Genomic DNA, 17,901 nt, shown 5'->3' with positions numbered 1-17,901 from the left:
ATATCCAGCGATAGACTGGAAATAGTCATGAGCAATGTGCTGGACTGTGGAATATGTTGCCAACATAGCGAACATTGGTTTTAAATCCTTCACAAGGTTGCTGGTGGTGTATTAGACTGCTGAGAGTTAGGTTCTTTCAACTGCGACCCTCGAACTAATGCCGCCTTCTGTCTGCCCCCTTGTCCAGTGCCATTGAAGGCAAGGTGAGACGTTCTTTTCATCTCTTATTCTAATTGGCCTTTGGCAGAGTCCCATATCTCTTGCTAAGCCATAGCCGCTGGGTTCCAGGGAAACGTTCCGCCTCCAGTCTACCGCAGCACCAGTAACCCCACTGCCCCCTGCCGAGCTCTTCGATGTCCACGGGAAGTGGAAAGGAGACGAAGAAAGCACAGGACACAATGCACCTGAGCACTGTGGTAGGCCGGTGTGTTTTCTGATGTGGAGCACTGAAGCGAATGGCGCCGTACAGCTTCCGCTATGTGAGATATTTCCGAATATTGAGGACTACACACAAAAAAAGACAGACTTTTTTATTGCGATTTTGTGCGGCCTTCAATATTCGATAATATAAGGATTTTTTTTTTTTTAAACGCCCTAAATCCCCCTTAAGGCCGATACCCCACCCACCGTCTCCTGTCCTTGCGGGCAGTGACATCAAATAGGGGGTTGTTTGCCCCCCAAATCCCACCCCTCCATTTCGCAGATAAATTGTTTGTATTATTTTTTTTTTTATTGAAACTTCAGTTTGGCAATCTCAACAAGACAGTTAATAAAGCCCAACTTTTGTTCGAAAAATAATTTTCTCAGATTATACAGACCCCTTGAGCCCCCCAAACACACAGTCATCCACCCCCTCAAAACCCATGTAGACACGAACACACTGACAGCCATCTTCCACCTCCCCTCTGTGTGCGGCGAGGGGCATGACAGGTCGCTCTAGAAAGATGGCCCTGAGAGGTCTCACAGTGGTCTTTCTAAAGTGACCTTTTTTGATTTCACCTGCTATCTCCTCTTCGTAGCCCGGCATCTGTGTGTGCTGTTATATCATTTTGACGTCACTAAAAGTCTGGAAGGGGATGATATTAAGTGACCTCTAGGCTAGGCTCAGTTTTTAATTCAAATGTTTATGAGAATAGTGTAGTAGTTCCCCAAATTCTTTACCCACCAAATCCCACCCATGGAACACTGCTCTCACGTTCACTCCTGATGAATTCCGACCCCCAAATATATCTCTCCTTCCTCCTCCCTCCCCATCCCTTCCCTGTTTTGCAAAGGGGGGGTTCACCCCCATACACCCCTCTGCTCTCTTCGCACCCCAAACCCCATCCCCTCCCCTCTATCGCCCCCAATGTCTCATTTCTGCCCTGGAACACTGAACATAGATATAGAACCACGCTTTCAACGGTCATGTGTTGGCCGCACGGAGCATTCATCATGCCAGGTTTGCGGCGTATTGTGTTCAGCCGGGATGGATTTGGTGAATCCATCCGCGACGAAAAAGGATAAATCCCCCTCCACAGATAAACAACTAGCTGGCTACTCAAGGCGGCATCTATGCAGGCCCTATTTACATGCAGGCCATGTAGCACAATGCGTTAAGTGCTCACTTCTGAGGCCAACTGCTCAAATCTGAACAGGTCAGATTCAGGTTTCATCCTTCTCGAGAACTGTAATTTGAGTACAATTTTATTGAGCAATAATAACACATTTAGTATACAGCTAAAATACTGTTATGATTATGGTTAACTCTGATGGTTCATGCATTGGACAACCACCATTGGGCCTCATTATAAGTTTGCCGGTCCGGTAGTAACGGCACTGGTAAGCTACCAGTGCCGTTATAACCGGACCGGCAAACTATGAGTTGTGCTCACGGGTGCCTTTCTGCCTGCCAGGTCTAACCTCTTCGATATCCGCCTAACACGTGATGAGGCCCATTGACTGTGTGTACGAGTTATATGGTGATTTAGGGCCATTTAGGTTGTGGGTCTGTCGTGAAGGCAATGGGAAGCGCCAGTGGGGACATCAATGTGATTCAAGGACAGTGTCTGTATTAGGGTTCTAGAGGCACCCATGAGAGGGAATAAAAAAAAGACATTTTCTATTGGAGCTTGAACCCTAGATAAACATAAGAGATTAATCATTGAGTTAGTTCCCTGTCCCTTAAAGTGCTCAGCAAATTAAAGCCACCTGCCCTTGACACCTGTGAGCATAACAATTCTTTAGTAAGGGTGGTGTTGTTTCTAGAAAATGTCGAATACTTGTTCTATCACACAGTTTATGTTCACTTACAATTTTCGCTTGGGTTCCCCATGATGTCTAAAAGCTCTTTCCTGTGTAAAGGGGTTCCCTTTGTCACCCTGTCTAAAGGTTTCTCCTTCCCCACTCATGGTTCGTCTGAAGGGGTGGAGATCCCAGTCTAAGCCAAGGCACAAACCATGTCTTTCCTGCTTCACAAGGCAATGCCTTTGGTACCAGTAGCTTTCATGTGCGTCTCACCCCAATGTCACTCACCACCCTTTTTGAAAGGACAATGGCCTGTGGTTCAAATAGCTTCCATCCGAGTCCCTCTTCAGTGTCACCAATAGTCTCTTGAACCAGGTTACTCAGGGCAGTGATTGATATCACCAATGCGTGGATGGTGTCACCGAGATCCTTCAGGTACTCTTGTTGCACCTCTAAGTTCTTCTTGAGCATGTTCCCCAGAATCTCACAGGGGACCGCCAGACCCTGTCAGTGTCTATCTGCCTGATGGGGTCAACTCCCTGCTTTAGGGCTCTGAACCTATAAGCTACTAGCCCTGACTTGCTCCCCTACTCACTGACATTATGTTCACCTGTTTCTACGGCCCTGGCACTAGACTTCATCTCTGGCCCTCAAGCTGGCTGCCATCCAACACCCCAATGTCGTGTTGTGTGCCTTTCCTTCTTCCCACTTCTTCCCGACAAGAGATAGGTTAGCGTGCTCTTTTCTCTCTCTCTCTCTCTCTCTCTCTCTCTCTCTCTCTCTCTGTCTCTCCCTCTCTCTCTTTCTCACTCTCTCCATGATACTCTCGCCCTTTGTTTCTAAGGGACTTGCCACTGTTTCCCTCTTTCACATTGTGTTTCTTCTCCTTTCCTCCTACTGCCTTTCCTGCCTTCTTCCAACGTTATCTTCCATCTTCTAGTGGTTTTCTACTTTCCCCGTATTGCTTCCTTCCCCATCCTGGCTCTTTAAGTCTTTTACCCTGACATGTTGTCTCACCTCCTCCAGCACCATTAACTCCTCCTACACCTTTACCCACTCCTGCACCTCGAAGGCCTCTACCTTACACTCAGGTCTCCAACACTCTAAACGTCCGCACCACACTCTTCCTTCCATAGTCTTTTTAAGTGATTATTTTCTCTCTTCCCGGCCCATGCTTCTGTGAAGGACTTGTAGCTGTTTCTGACAATCGTCCCCATCCAAGGATTGGTTTGGTCTGCTGGGCTTCTGGCACACAGGTGCATCTGCTTTAACTTTAACAGCTGCTCCCTCAATACAAGCCAAGCCCATAAAAGGCTAGCCCGCAATTTTGGATCTATGTTTGGATACACACATTGTCTGTGGCAGCTGTTGACATTTTTCATTGGATGGGAGTAAATATCTCCCACACATTTGTAAGAGAGACCAAGCATTGCAAAGGAGTTCTAACTAACCTAAGGAAGTTCAGGTGGGTTCACCCTGAGAATGTTCTAAAAAGGGTGCAATTTTAAAGCAAATGTTTTGCTAAAAATTAGTTAAAACGTCCAAAACCTTCCAACTAGGTCTGTAGAGTAAAATGAAAACATCCAAGAGATTCCAGGTCACCAATATTACACATGAGATGCCTCTTCCACAATGTATACCAGCACTGTCACAGTAAAGCACATGGCAGTGCCCACAATATGTCATCATTGCCCGTGTAAATACTATCAGGATGCTAATGTCCACAGCTCATGACATAATTGCTACTTTGAATCACATTCTTGATGCTCATGCCCCCAATACATGTCATCACTGCAACTTTAAAGCATGTTCATGACCCTGGTGCCACCAATATATGTCATAATTACCACTGCATGCTGATGCCACAAGTATATGTCAGAATCGCCACTTAAAACACTTTCATGATGTTGATGCTGCCAATATGTCATCAATGCCCCTTCCAATTTGCTCATAAACTAAAATTCGATCTTGCCCCTGGCACCCTTCCCTCCTACCTGCACACTTCCATGAGCATGCGAACATGTGCACATAATCACACCCATACACACAGGCTCACAGACACCCACATCTCACACTCTCTCACAAACAGACAAGCAAATCAAAATACCATACATGTCTGCCTGGTACAGCCTTCGAAGGTTTCTAAATCCTGCCAGCAAGTACCACAACCACTTGGAACCAGAAAGCAATGGGGGGGGGGGGGTCTTGTTTCATAGCCCTGTGCATGCAGACAGCACACTTGTTTTGGCTGTAAAACATGAACTCCTGAAGCTCCCAATTCAGTAGCAGTGAGAAGAGGGTGCATAGGAATACTCTCTCACTTCAGTAATCAAGCCAGCCTGGTCAGTGGGCCCTGCTTGCACATGACCATTGTACGCCGTAGCCAGGCATGGCCCATTGCACTATAATACAGTATGCATGCAGGGAGAAGGAGTTCCCCGTACGCTGGTCCCTCTCTGCTTTTCTCTGGGCTATTGACGTCACCATTATGGGTGAATGGGTGGAGGGTCAGTGCACAGCTGCACATTATGGTTGAGCCACCCTTCATGCCAAGCGCCACAAGCAGAACCAGCAGGTCCCGCCCCTGCGCTGCAACCTACTGCTGATTCACCATTGGAGAAGTAAGCTTGTCACTACTGAATGTGCACTTCAGTAAGCATCAGCAAAATATCAAAATTAAGATCTTTCGTAAAGCTCTTAAAGCACAGCTCTTCTCCAAACCTGCAACCTCTCCCACTCATCCCACAGACCTGTGAAATATCATCGGAACTCTGCTCACCAACATGCATGATACTATTTCTCTTCTATGTAACCGATCTATTGCCCTCATAACTGACGTAATATGCTAACTGCATGACAAAGTATGCTTCCTTGACTTGTACCAGCAAAAGCGCCTCAATGCATCCGGGTTGTTTGTGTGCTTTACAAATTAAATAAATAAATAAAAACCGGACAAATACTGCAGATCCTGATTTACCCGGCTAGTAGATTTCAATATAATATCCTGATTTGGTTTCTTAAAGAGGCAATAGGAGCAGCAAAAGCCATATGGTGGTCCCCAGCCCCCAGTGTTCTGTCAGAGATGACAGACCCTACACATACCTCAAATCAGCAATGTGGGGGTTCAGACCATAGTCACCGCCAGTATTTAATGGTATTTGTACTCAGGGCAGTGGGTGATATAAAGCAGTTGAGAGCAACGTAAGGATGTGTGTGATCCACTGTAATCAGTTGTGCATCTGCAGTGTGTATATGTCACAGTAGCTTGAGTTGCACTGGAACTCTCAGTAGGCGATGTCCAGTGGCAGTGAATATACCAGTGTGAGTTACAGTGGGATCAGGTGGTGATGTTCAGTGATTGAAATCACAGTAGTAAAAGTTACACGGTGTGTCAGTAAGTAATGTGCAGCCAGCAAATGTAGAACAGTAGCACATGTAATAGGGTGGAGCACTAAGTTGTACCAGGAGACCTCTGTTAAAAGTAATCACAGGAACGAAAATCCAATAAAAAAAAGGAGCATACACCAAGCAAGAGGTAACACAGATTTATTGGACCCAAACAGCTGGGAAGCACGGTTCAGAGAGCCCTGTGGAACTGAATTGAATAAAATGATGTGTCAAGGCTGCCCATTGCGGCTAAACATTTTATATCCAAATTACATAATTATCATACAACATTTTACTTACATTTTGAGGGCCTATCACAGAAGGTGATTGGTGGAACAACGTCAGTCCCCCATGAGAATGTGTATGCTAAGTGACCCGATTGGGTTGACCATTTCTTGCTAAAAAATCACATTAACACCTCTCGTGATGTCAAGAACCTTCTCACACCGCCCCTCAATTACGTGATTGTGCTGATCAGTAAAAAAAACACTTGTATGCCATTTGTTGGCAATGCCCAATTCATGAATTACTTGAGATGGCAAAAGGCGAGACATTCACATGAGTCTGACCAATAATGTGCCCCACGGACAACTGCAAAGGACACCAAAACCTCTCTCTGATGATTGGCTCCCTTTTGCACGACCTATTACCCCTACCCCAATGCTCTGGCCCCCCAGCTGCCACCTCACATTTTTCTACCAAGTGTAGTCTGAAAAAAACTGTACCACACGGTGGCTGGATTTTAATTAACTGTATTTGATTCCTATTTCTCTGCCAATTCTCCTCTTGCACCCAGGTGCCTAGCTCACTGACCTCAAAAGTACTTCTTAGAATGATTGTGCTTGGGGCTGTGTTCTCATGGGAAACTTCAGCCGTGCAACATTTCTGCACACAGTTTCTGCTGTTCACAAATTGCCCAAAAGCTTGCCTACCACATTACCCCTAAGGCCCCTTGTACCCACCAGCTGGTGCCCACACTAATCAACTACCAATTTCCACCCCCCAAATCACTCGTCCTTCATTGTGTTCCATCATCAGACTTCTCGTTCTGCACCTGCTTCTGTGGCCCCTTATATAACAAGCACTGCATTCAATGATCTCCACACACAATGTCATCCACCACGTCACTTTCCACATCACCATGTTACTTGCACAATTGATATATGTGCCCCCCTTGGCAGCATTTAACTGTGACTTTTACAACAACGTCTTGGGCAGTGTCTGAGGCCACAGAGGTTCAGTGGGTTGGATAGGTACAGTTTTGTGTTGGAGGTCTCAGTAGAATTACTGGCTTCAGTAACTGTTATGCAGCAACTGAGGTGACAGTAGTTCGTGCTGCCCTAGATTACGTTTCTACTGCATATGACAAGTTGATATGCAGTGATCTATATATATAGGTTGCATATGTAAGGATTGCAGTACGGGGTCAGTAAAGGCTCTGGAATTACAAACCAATGCACATCTGATTGGCCCCCTCTCTCCTGCAATTCAGGAGTAGAATAAAACAAAAAGCTATTATTAAAGGATCACCTCACAGCCATTTGACTGTATGATAGCACCTGTTACCCCCTCACCCCTGCTGCTCTCATTGTCATTTCCTCCCCTCCAACCCCCCACTTTTATGGAGTTCTCCCTTGCTTGCTAGATGGATTTCTGATACAATATATAAAGCCCATGCCTGTGTAAATCAATGATGTGCATTGTGAGAGTCCCAGTGGTGAGTTGCTTTGTGGGGAGTGTAGGGTAGTGTATAGGAGAGCACAGTAGCCTTGAGATGCACTGGGGCAGTGGATTGTGTGTGAATGATGCAGTTCAGTGTTGTAGGAATTGAAACATTTCTATGAGGTTTTCACAGCACTTGCAATGAGTAATTGTAATGTTTTTCCCCGTGGCAGACTGCAGCTTCCTGTTATTAGTACAACTAGAGTAGAATGGTCTTGTGTTCCACTGCTGATGTTGCCAAGATGAAAGTCAGATCTAATGACTCCTCTGCTTAATTCCCCAGGTCTGCCCGGGAGAGTGATGACGACGATGAGGAGGACGACAAGAGGCAGAGCCGTGGCTGCACGTTGCAGTACCAGCATGCAACACTGCAGGTCTTCACCCAGTTCCACACCACCTCCTCCGAGGGCACCGACCAAGTCGTCACCATGCTGGGCGATGACTGGCTGGTGGAGGTCACTGATCTGGTGAATGACTTCATGAAAGTGGATGACCCCAGAATTGCTCAGATGGTGGACAGCAACACGCTGGCTGGGCGGGAGCCTGGCACCACCACCTTCAAGGTGAAGGCTTGAGAACTGCATGCCAAGCCCACAGGCAGCAAACAACAAATGTCTTAGTTGGTTTTCTACCGCTCCCACCTGCCCATGACTAGGGCCACATTACCCCATGAATCGTGATAAAAAGTTACTGTTGACTGCACGATGGCGCATACCATGTGCATCTAGTGGCTGCTTGGCAGCTTATACCATCTCCAAAAATTGAAGTTTTGATGGTTTATACAATCTGAGTCTGATCACTGTTTAGGATCTTATATTAATTTTTCTAAATATATATCACCCAGCGGGGATCTTTTGGATGGCCTTTGCCACCTGCATATGGTACATATGTACATTAAATACTCCTTACCTTCCATGGGAACTGTTTGGTACCATAAAATCTGGTGTCAGCCGAGGGTAAACCTTCTCTGTTTTATAACCGTAATTGCTTTTACATTCTGCTCCTGTGTGCTCATATCACCTTTATCTGGTAACAGGTGACTTATGTTAACTTATGTGGGGAGCGTGTGATGTATATCTTCTCTTTTTGGTGACTCGGTGGTTTGACATTGTCCTTCTGGTGTTGTATACCCTCTCCATCTTGTTGCTGTGTTTAAATTCTTATATTACCTCCATATAGTGACTGTGTGGTGGCTTATACCATCTCATCTAATGACTAACGCTTTATATCATCTCCGTTTTTCATCCCTGTGGTGGTGTATACTGTCTCTTTTTCGAGGGCGCTAGTGAGCCGAGCAAGATGGCGGCTTCCTAAGGAGCTCCGTGTGGCTCGGAATTAATCCTGTCTAATCCATCCTTCTGTGGGAACGTCGCCGCCGCCAATCGCCAGAATTGGACTCCTGAAGCCGAGCTGTGCCCCCCGAAGCTTTCCTGGGCCCGCTCCTCCGCCTACATCCTGAGATATAGGCGTCCGATGGCAGGCCGCGGCCCGACGGATATCGGCGCCCGCGCGACGCACACGGCTGAGACAAGAGGGCTGCTTCATCGCGAACCCAGACAACGGTCCGTAGAATCCTCAACTACCTCCCTACCCGAGCGGACCCGCGCTCTAAAGCTGATTAGTGCGAGTCCGGGAAGGAACGGGAACCCTGAGCCGGACTCACAACCCAAGGCCCGCGAGACGACACACCGGATGAGCCGGAGAGGGCAGTGCCCGGCGGGGGTCCCGTGGAGCGGTCCCCAGGAGAGTGCGGCGCCGCGGTTGAAAGACGCGGCTGTCCCCCGCTGTGCCGTACTTCTTGGGTGACTGGGCCGCCGGGCTGCGGCCGAGAGCTCCCGCACGAAGGTAGGAGCCCTGCCGGGCGCTTCCGATACTACACCGGGCCGTATCCTGAGAACGTTGCAGACGCCATTGCCGTTCCCTATCACGAGGGCACCACCAGTCGGTGTTTCTGTAGTGTGTATGTAAGGAGACGCCAGTACCAGCAAATTCTTCCGAGACAACATCTCATTGCTCGCCCCGACAAGGCACAGTGATTCTGGGTGGTCATCTGTGGTCACTGCTACTCCTCCCGGGACTCGGGCGCAGCAAAAACATTGCTCCGGGCATTCACTCTGCAGACCATCTGGAAGGGGGCTCTTTGGAGCACGCCCGTGTCCCCGATCCACGCTGTGCCCCACTCGAATCCTCCGGTTCGGGAAGAAATTCCACGAGCGGCCACGCTCTCTCCTTGTACTCCATCCCCCGGCTTGAGGAGATCACCGCCGGATAATATATGACTATACGCCAGCCACTGAACGAGCGGGACGGCGCTGGCGGCGGTTGTCCGGAGCCCTGCCGGTGCATGCCCCCTGAGCACTGCACAAGCCTTCTCCGGCCCGGCTACACCCAACCACGATAGGGGATTCAGCGTCCAGCAACAAAACACTGCCGCAACCACACCACACTGGCCCTCAGCTGGACCATGAAGAGGCCCTAAGAGATCTCACAACATGAGGAGAAACGATAAGTCCCAAAAAAAACTGAACTTCGAGGCCAGTGCCGCCGCCAGGCCTTCAAATGCCGCGAGCAGGCCAGCGTCCCCAGCGGCAGACGACGGTGCCATCGGGGTCCAGGTCCCCGAGCTCGACATCAAGGAAATCCTGTTGGACCTGAAAGCGGGTATAGGTGACCTGGGAAGCAAGATGGACAATCTGTCGTCTAAAGTGGATCGTATCCAACATCGCCTCGACCAACACGCCGAGAGACTAGACACTGTCGAACAGCGTGTGTCCGATCTGGACGACGGCGCAGTATCCTTGACCACCAGAGTCTCTGCGCTGGAGTCCCAGGTAAAAAGCATCGCTGCTAAGAACGAAGATTTAGAAGGCCGTTCCCGGAGGAACAATATCAGAATTATTGGAGTCAGAGAGCAGCAACTCCAAACCAAGATGGAGGACCATGTTGAGCACATCTGCACTGAGCTGTTCGGCCCGGAGGTTCTCTCACGCCTATTCATTGTGGAAAGAGCGCACAGAATCCCTACGGTTAGACCGATCCCAGGAGCGTTCCCACGCCCAATTATAGCCAGAATACTTAACTAGAAGGACCGCGACGCCATACTCAAAGCGGCGAGGGAGAAAGGGAATCTCCAGTTTGACGGCGACTCCATCCAGTTCTTTCCCGACTTCTCACCCTAGGTCCAAGCACAGAGGCGCTCCTTTACGGCAATCAAACGGCGGTTACAAGTCAACCAAATACTCTACTCGATGCTGTTCCCCGCCAAACTTCGCATTCAACACGAGGGGAGGGCCCACTTCTTCGCCTCACCTGAGGAAGCCGCAGAATACTTGGATCGAGCTGGCTGTAGGCAGGCGCCCAATAACCAGAGCCCGCGCCGGGGAGAACGCATACGTAGGAACCCACCATAAAGTGCACAGAAGCGACAAGCTGCGGCGACACAGATCCTTTTGATGTCAGCGACACCCACTAGTTCCTACAGAACTACAAGACTAATTGTTTCTGAGCCACACTGCTTCTTGCAAGGCGTCTTGCGCCCCAAGCACGGCACTGTCTGTGGTTCACTTGTTAAGGGTGGGTACATCGTGGGCGGGTTGGGGGTTGCCCACGCAGGGGGGGGTTGCAAAAGTCACTCATCCCGAAAGCAATGGGATGGGGAATCAGCGGGCCTGTTGGGGGTTGCCTGCGCATGGGAGGGATCCAGGAGTTTCCAAGTTGTTTTTACCTCAGCACCTACGTTCTGGCACACTACAATTCTGAATCCCTATGTCGAAACATGTGACCAACAAAAAGTTTATTGACAACCGCGTGCCTTGTATGAGCTGTGGGGTCGTGGCGACACCAGTCCACTCCATCACATCACCACAATCTGGGGTCACTTAAAATTGCTACATGGAACATCCGTGGTGGGAACCAACCCTCCAAACTCAGGAAAGTCCTACAATATCTACGGCGGCACAAAGTTAACATTGCAATGCTACAAGAGACCCATCTAACTCCAAAAGCAGAGCAACCCTGGGCCCGATCATGGGGCTGCCACAGATATTTCTCCTCATACTCCTCGTACGCAAGAGGAGTGGCAATACTTATTGACAAAAGAGCCAACTTCAGCCTGATCAGCTCCAAGAAGGACGAAGAGGGCAGGTTCCTGTTAGTGAGGGGCCTACTCGCTGGGAGGGAATTAGTTTTGGTGAACACTTATGCCCCCAATGTTGACAGTCCGAACAACTTCAATTGGATTATGTCCAACCTTAGTACATACACCTCAGCGACGGTCGTCTGGGGAGCGGATCTCAACACCCCGCTCGACCCACAAATTGACAAATCACACGGTTGCAACAGCAGAGCCTCCAAGGCCAGCCGCCAAGTCACAGAGATCTGCCAAGCCTTCGAGCTGTCCGATATATGGAGACGCATTCACCCGAACTCCAGAGACTACACGTTTCACTCAACGGTCCACAACACCAACTCCCGCATTGACTATCTTTTGGTATCAACACTCAGCCCATACAGTTGGGGCCCCTGCCACATCTTGCCACGCTCCCTCTCCGACCATTCCATGGTCACACTTGACTTTGCACTGTCAGAGACTCCAAGAATCCCTGTGAATTGGAGATTTAAACCTGGTTCACTCTCTGATCCGATCTTCGCGGATGGGCTTCGTCAAGACATCACCACCTTTCTTACGATAAACCAGGGTTCAGTCAGCTCAGCCGGCACGTTATGGGAATCACTTAAATGCTATGTGAGGGGGGTGTGCATGTGGAATGTGAACAACGCCTGAAAGCCCTAGAAAATACCCTGGCAACATCCCCTGACAGGCAGACCCAGGCTAAACTAAAGATTGAATTAGACAAATTCCAGGAGGCAGCAGAACGCAAACTGAAATTTTTGAGCCGGAGACATAAGATTAAACAGTATGGAGAGGGGCAGAGACCCGGGGCCCTCCTAGCCCGTCTGCTGAGGCTGGATCAAACGCCCCCCCGAGTTGAATGTATCCGGGACGCGCAGGGAACACTATCGTACACCGAAGAGGGAATCACCAATACATTCCATAAATTCTTCCAAAACCTGTATAGCTCCAATACCACTAGCATCCCCGAAGAGATTCAGAACTACCTGAATGACACTGAACTCTACTGGGTAATTCAGGAATTGCGCGAACCACTGAACGCACCTATCACCCTAGAAGAAATTACCGATACAATAAAATCTCTCCCGAACACTAAGGCGCCTGGCCCCGACGGCTTGACAGGCGAGTTCTACAAACACCATGCGGCCGTGATTGCCCCGATACTCCTCCAAGTGTACGAGGAAGCCCTAGAGCGTGGGATACTCCCTCCCACCCTCCGTGAAGCCAACGTGATACTCCTGCATAAATCAGGCAAACCACAGGACGATTGTGCCTCCTACAGGCCGATCTCACTGATCAACTTAGACAACAAGATCCTGGCCAAGATCCTTGCTAACCGTCTCCTTCCCCTCATGCCCGCACTGGTCCTAGGTGACCAAGCCGGATTTATCCCAGGCCGCAGCACGTCATACGGTATTCGACGACTCTTCGGCGTCATCGCCGCACTCGACCCCTCTCAGCAGGCCATCGCGGTACTGTTAGACGCCGAGAAGGCGTTCGACTCGGTCGAATGGCCTTATCTCTTGCTACACTTACACAAATGGGCCTGGGGAAAACTTTTGTCAAAATGGTCTCCCTACTTTATAATGACCCCCGCTCCTATATCACCCTCGGCGCCACCAGATCTCCCGGAGTCAGGTTGGAGCGCGGAACTAGGCAGGGGTGCCCCCTATCCGCTCTTATCTTCGCCTTAGTCATGGAACCACTCGCCTCCAGACTGAGAGAGTTCCGTATGGATAGAGGCATCACTCTGGGCCCTCACAAGCTGATCGTCTCCCTCTACGCGGACGACGTGTTGCTCTTTATCAAAGACCCGCAGACAAACCTCAATCCAGTCATGCGCGAGGTAATCCGATTAAGTGGCATATCTGGGCTCAAAATAAACCATTCGAAATCGGTAATATTTCCACTGACGCCGTCCACATCTATGTTTCGCGACGACTACGGTTTTAAGTGGGAAAGCTCCCGGGTGCGCTATTTGGGTATCCTCATGTCACTTGATCATGACGTAATCTTCAAGGACAACTACGGCCAGGTGCTCCATTCCCTGCAGGAGCGGGTCCAAAGATGGAAGTCTCTTCCATTAACACTTTGGGGAAGGGTCTCACTCACCAAAATGGTGATTCTTCCCAAGCTTCTCTATTTGTTTACAAACATACCTCTAATACTCCCACGCGCTTTCATTCAGAACATCAGGACCCTCATCCTAGATTTAATATGGGCAGGCAAGCCAGCAAGAGTCGCATATACGACACTGACGTTGCCAGTGGCTCGAGGTGGCCTTGCCCTTCCAGATATAGAAAAATACTACTGGGCGGCCCAGGCCCAATTCTTAGGCCATTGGTACGCGACTGAATATATCCGACCACATGTTCAGGTTGAGCGCGCCCTAGCGTCACCGGACTTCCTAACAGCAGTCATTTTCAGCGAGCAATCGGTTCCGCACAACACGCTAAACACAGTCCAGTCCTCATACGCCATCTGGAAGAAAATAGCTCGCAAGTGCGAAATACAGATAAGATACTCTCCGTTATTACCCATCAGGTTTATCCCCGGTATACCTCTGACTAACGAAAAAGTCTTCCTGAATTGGCTGGATAAAACCAATATCCAAACTCTGGGGGACCTCTTCCCAGAGGATAAGTTCATAACCCCGCAAATTATCAGAGAGAGGGGGGGCAACACCTCGCTCGACATCTTTCTTTATTTCAGGCTGCGGCATACCTTGCAGGCCCTCCTCCCAACATTTCCTACACAACCCCCGACGTGGACCCTCTTACACAGTGTGATACAGGCAAGGGGAGAGGGGCGGTTGGTCTCCACGATATATAGATCACTGCTTGCTGACACTATGATACCAGCCGTCAATGCGAAACGGCGTTGGGAGAGAGCTCTCCATATCACAATACCTGACGGAGAATGGTCCTACATCCTTCAACAAACCAAAAAAGTAGCCTTAAACACTCGCTACAAGCAGATACACTTCAACTTCATCCATCAAACATACTATACCCCCCAAAAGAGGCGGCGTCATCACCCCGAAGCCTCTGATCACTGCGAGCGATGTGCCTCTTCCGACGCTGACTTTGTTCACCTTGCATGGCAGTGCCCGGGGATAGCCCGTTTCTGGGCCTCAGTCTTACAGCACACGAGTGATGTGATCGGGGAGGAGATTACCCCGCAGCCGACCATCGCCCTCCTGAGCATGACCAAGCACCTACAGGCTCCGGGGAGAAGGCTAGCTTCTCTGCTCCTAGTGCTCGCACGCAGAAGAATAGCCCTGACATGGGGTCGCGACCCCCTTCCCTCACTGACAGCGTGGAAAAGTGATATCCTATACTGTCAGGACATGGACACTGAATTTCTACGGACTCTCCCCTTACACGCACGTCCTCCGGATATATGGGCTCCCTACGTCAGATATCTGCTCTCTACTCCTGATGTCCCTACCTCTACATCCCCGCCCACGATTCAGGACATAGCTGCGAGTCCGACCCCGACCAGCCTCCAAGGCTCTCGGCAAAGTACTTTATCCTAAAGGTCATCTAAACAGTTGTGAAAATGACTCTCAGAACTGGGAATTGGCATTGTAGATGTGATGAACGCACTATTTCTTGCTGATGTTATGTGGCTTTGACCTGTCTTTAAAGGTCGTTACTGTATGTTCTTGTTAAAACCCAAAAATAAAGGTTTAAAAAAAATACTGTCTCTTTTTCGTGGCTGTGATTGTTTTGTCATTCCCCTTGTGGTGTTCCTCTGGTTACCCAGTTGGTGGTGTCAGAAATCCAGTCACCCCTCTGTATTCCCACAGGATGTTTACCTTTTTTTGGTAGTGTTCCGTCCTCTTATGGGTTTTCACTAGGAAGCTTTTACTCATATGGCTGGCCTTGTCTCTTTGTGTTTCTGTAAAAAGACATCCCACCTTTCAGAGACCAACCGGGATCTGTTGTGACTACAATAACCTAGGTTGTAAGAAACATTACCCTAGTTGCCTGACTCCTGCCCCAAGTGGGGGCTGGCATGTGATAGTGCAAACGGACCCTGCATCAGTGGGCATGGTGTGTACAGGAATTGCAATTGTTTCACTAGAACTGCTGAATATGGATCCAGAGATCCTAAATAGGAACTCTCCCTCCTCCAGATAACCCGCAGGTTCCTTCAAGACGCAAAAGGTGATGGAGAATCAACAGTAGCTGCCAACAGGACCTTAATGGAGGCCTGATTGATGACATCTGAGCAGTTACTCCCCAGACACACCTTTAGCATCGAAGTTGTTTCCCTCAACCACCTTTTGCCTACCCGTATACCTTTTTATGAGATCACTTTAGAGTTGGCATGGAGGGGGTAGAGGCAGGGGAGTTGCTGTGGGCAGGGAGGTCCCTGTGGATTGCTTACCGGGCAATGATGTGCCTAGCTCTGACTTTGCAGGGGCGATCACCTGGTTACAGACAGCTGCCCAGGAGCAGGGTTGGGAAGCCTTACCTGAGAAAGCGAGCGCTGCTTCTCTGGAAAAGGGTGGGTTCAGAAGGCAAGCTGAGAGCAGTCATGTTGCTGAGGGGCCTGATAACTCAGCATTGCCTGGTTCCAAAACAGAGAGATCTAAGCTGGACAATGTGGACACAGCTTCTGTCCCAGGCTATCAGGACCAGGACTTGCAGTTGGCAGAATATCCTGACCAGTCTGAAATCTGTCTGGCGCACGTGAAAGTTCAGTTTCATCAGGCAGATTCTCTGGGGGACTTTGTCCCAAACTGCTGTTCATGCAAAGTCTGAGGGTACAGACCCTAAGACTGGGAGCCGATGTTTCCAGGGGGTAAGGAGACAGGTTGAGCTGGCAGATGAAGGACCAAATGCAGCCCACTGTGGACATTTTCTGAAGATTTATGAAGTTCGATTTAAGGGGAAAGCACAGTTATGGGGAGGGTCAATGAAAAAATTGTAATGTTGGCCCCTGTAGGCAGCAATGTACACAACTTCATTAAAAAATAATATAGATCCAAATTTCGGCATTGTTGGCAAGCTCCTTGAAGATGCATACAGATGGTATTTGGAGGGTGGGCAAAGTTATGAAGGGGGTTCACAGAACGTTCCTTTTAATGTAGTGGGTGGCTGGGGAATTATTTGCCAAAGATAGTACAAGACGTTTTTTTTTTTAAAAATTCAAACCAAACTTGGGCAATGAGTTGGCTTGGATGAAGGTTCACTGTGCTGACATTGGCATGATCTTTGGCCCAGCACTCACTTTTCACAGCCAAAAACCATGTCCTGGGCTTCATGCCCATTTAGTTTGGCCTGTGCCCCGCAGTATAGCCTAAACACAGGCCCCGGGCACAGTGTTGTTATGTTATGTTACTGGGCATTTGTATAGCGCCTTCACCATTGGTATGATTCCAAAACGCTGTGGGTTGAATGCCCTTGGGGACCGTAGTCCAGGTCAGTGGAGAGAGTAGTGTAGTAAAGTGCCTGGGTGCACTCAGTATGTGTGGATCCAGGGTAGCTTAAGTGGTCTGTAGCTGCTTTCTAGTGCTAGGCGTGGTGCAGTGGTTGTGTGAAATCAGTAGAATGTGTGCATCATGGGCAGTTTTACTTGGGTATCTGCATTTTGGTGATGCCAGTGTTTGTAAAAGGGATTATGTGTGCAGCTAGTCCAGTTTTTAAGGGTATAGCTGTGTTTTAAAGACTGTTGAGGTGATCATGGAGGTGTATAAGTATTTTTGCAGCTAGGCCAAATTGATCGAGGGTTATAGCTGCATTCTATCGTTTGTTGGTGCAGAGGAAAGAATTAGTATATTGGTGTGTTTGAGTGTTTGTGTGGATTCGAGGGGGACCCTGCTCTGACGAGTTTCCATTGCCTGTCGAGGGGGTGGTATCTCCCTTTCGGAACGGCTCTTAGGCTTGGTCCTCCCTGTGTCTTGTAGTGTCTGCCATTGCTTATTAGCGTTATTTTTATTTATTTTTTATTTATTTGCATTTTTAAAGCGCACAGCTGCGCTAAGGCATTATGGCGCTGTTACAAGAGGGTTTGCTTGGCATGGTGAAAATCACGACAAAACAGAAATGGAGACAAGGTTACAGGCATGGCTACAGTTCTGAGGTTACATGGGAACAGTGAGCATGTTACAGTTGTAATATTCAGATATTGTTGCGCGCTGTAGTATTATAGGAGAGGTTCACTTGAATAAGGTGGTTTTCAGAGCTTTTCTGAAAGCTATGAGGGATGTTTCAGCTCTTAGTTCAGGCGGTAAGGAGTTCCAGGCTTTTGGCGCTAGGACTTCAGAACTCGAGCTGCCAGCTTTAACTCTGGTGAAGTTGGGGATTGCAAGTTGGTTGGCGTACAGCTCCCTTTTGGGTCTGAGTGACTGGACTGGTTGTATCCGTTCGGTAAGGTAGCTAGGGGCAGAATGGGATATGCATCTGTGGGTAATGGTGAGAGTC

At 49.0% G+C, this 17,901-nt stretch overlaps 1 protein-coding gene across 1 annotated transcript in view; it reads left to right on the top strand.

The window, feature by feature from the left end:
- TMEM132E (transmembrane protein 132E) overlaps positions 1-17,901 on the top strand; it is a 1,510,109-nt gene that overhangs the window by 1,468,343 nt on the left and 23,865 nt on the right. Inside the window, exon 8 of the mRNA XM_069614886.1 lies at positions 7,619-7,898. Coding sequence (XP_069470987.1) covers positions 7,619-7,898 — 280 coding nt within the window. The remainder of the gene's footprint in view (positions 1-7,618; positions 7,899-17,901) is intronic.

Source organism: Ambystoma mexicanum, chromosome 9, assembly GCF_040938575.1.
Source record: "Ambystoma mexicanum isolate Mex_15411 chromosome 9, UKY_AmexF1_1, whole genome shotgun sequence".
In the NCBI taxonomy this organism is placed as follows: Eukaryota; Metazoa; Chordata; class Amphibia; order Caudata; family Ambystomatidae; genus Ambystoma; species Ambystoma mexicanum.
Note: the sequence above shows the minus strand (reverse complement) of the source record. Positions and strands in the feature narration are given on the sequence as shown.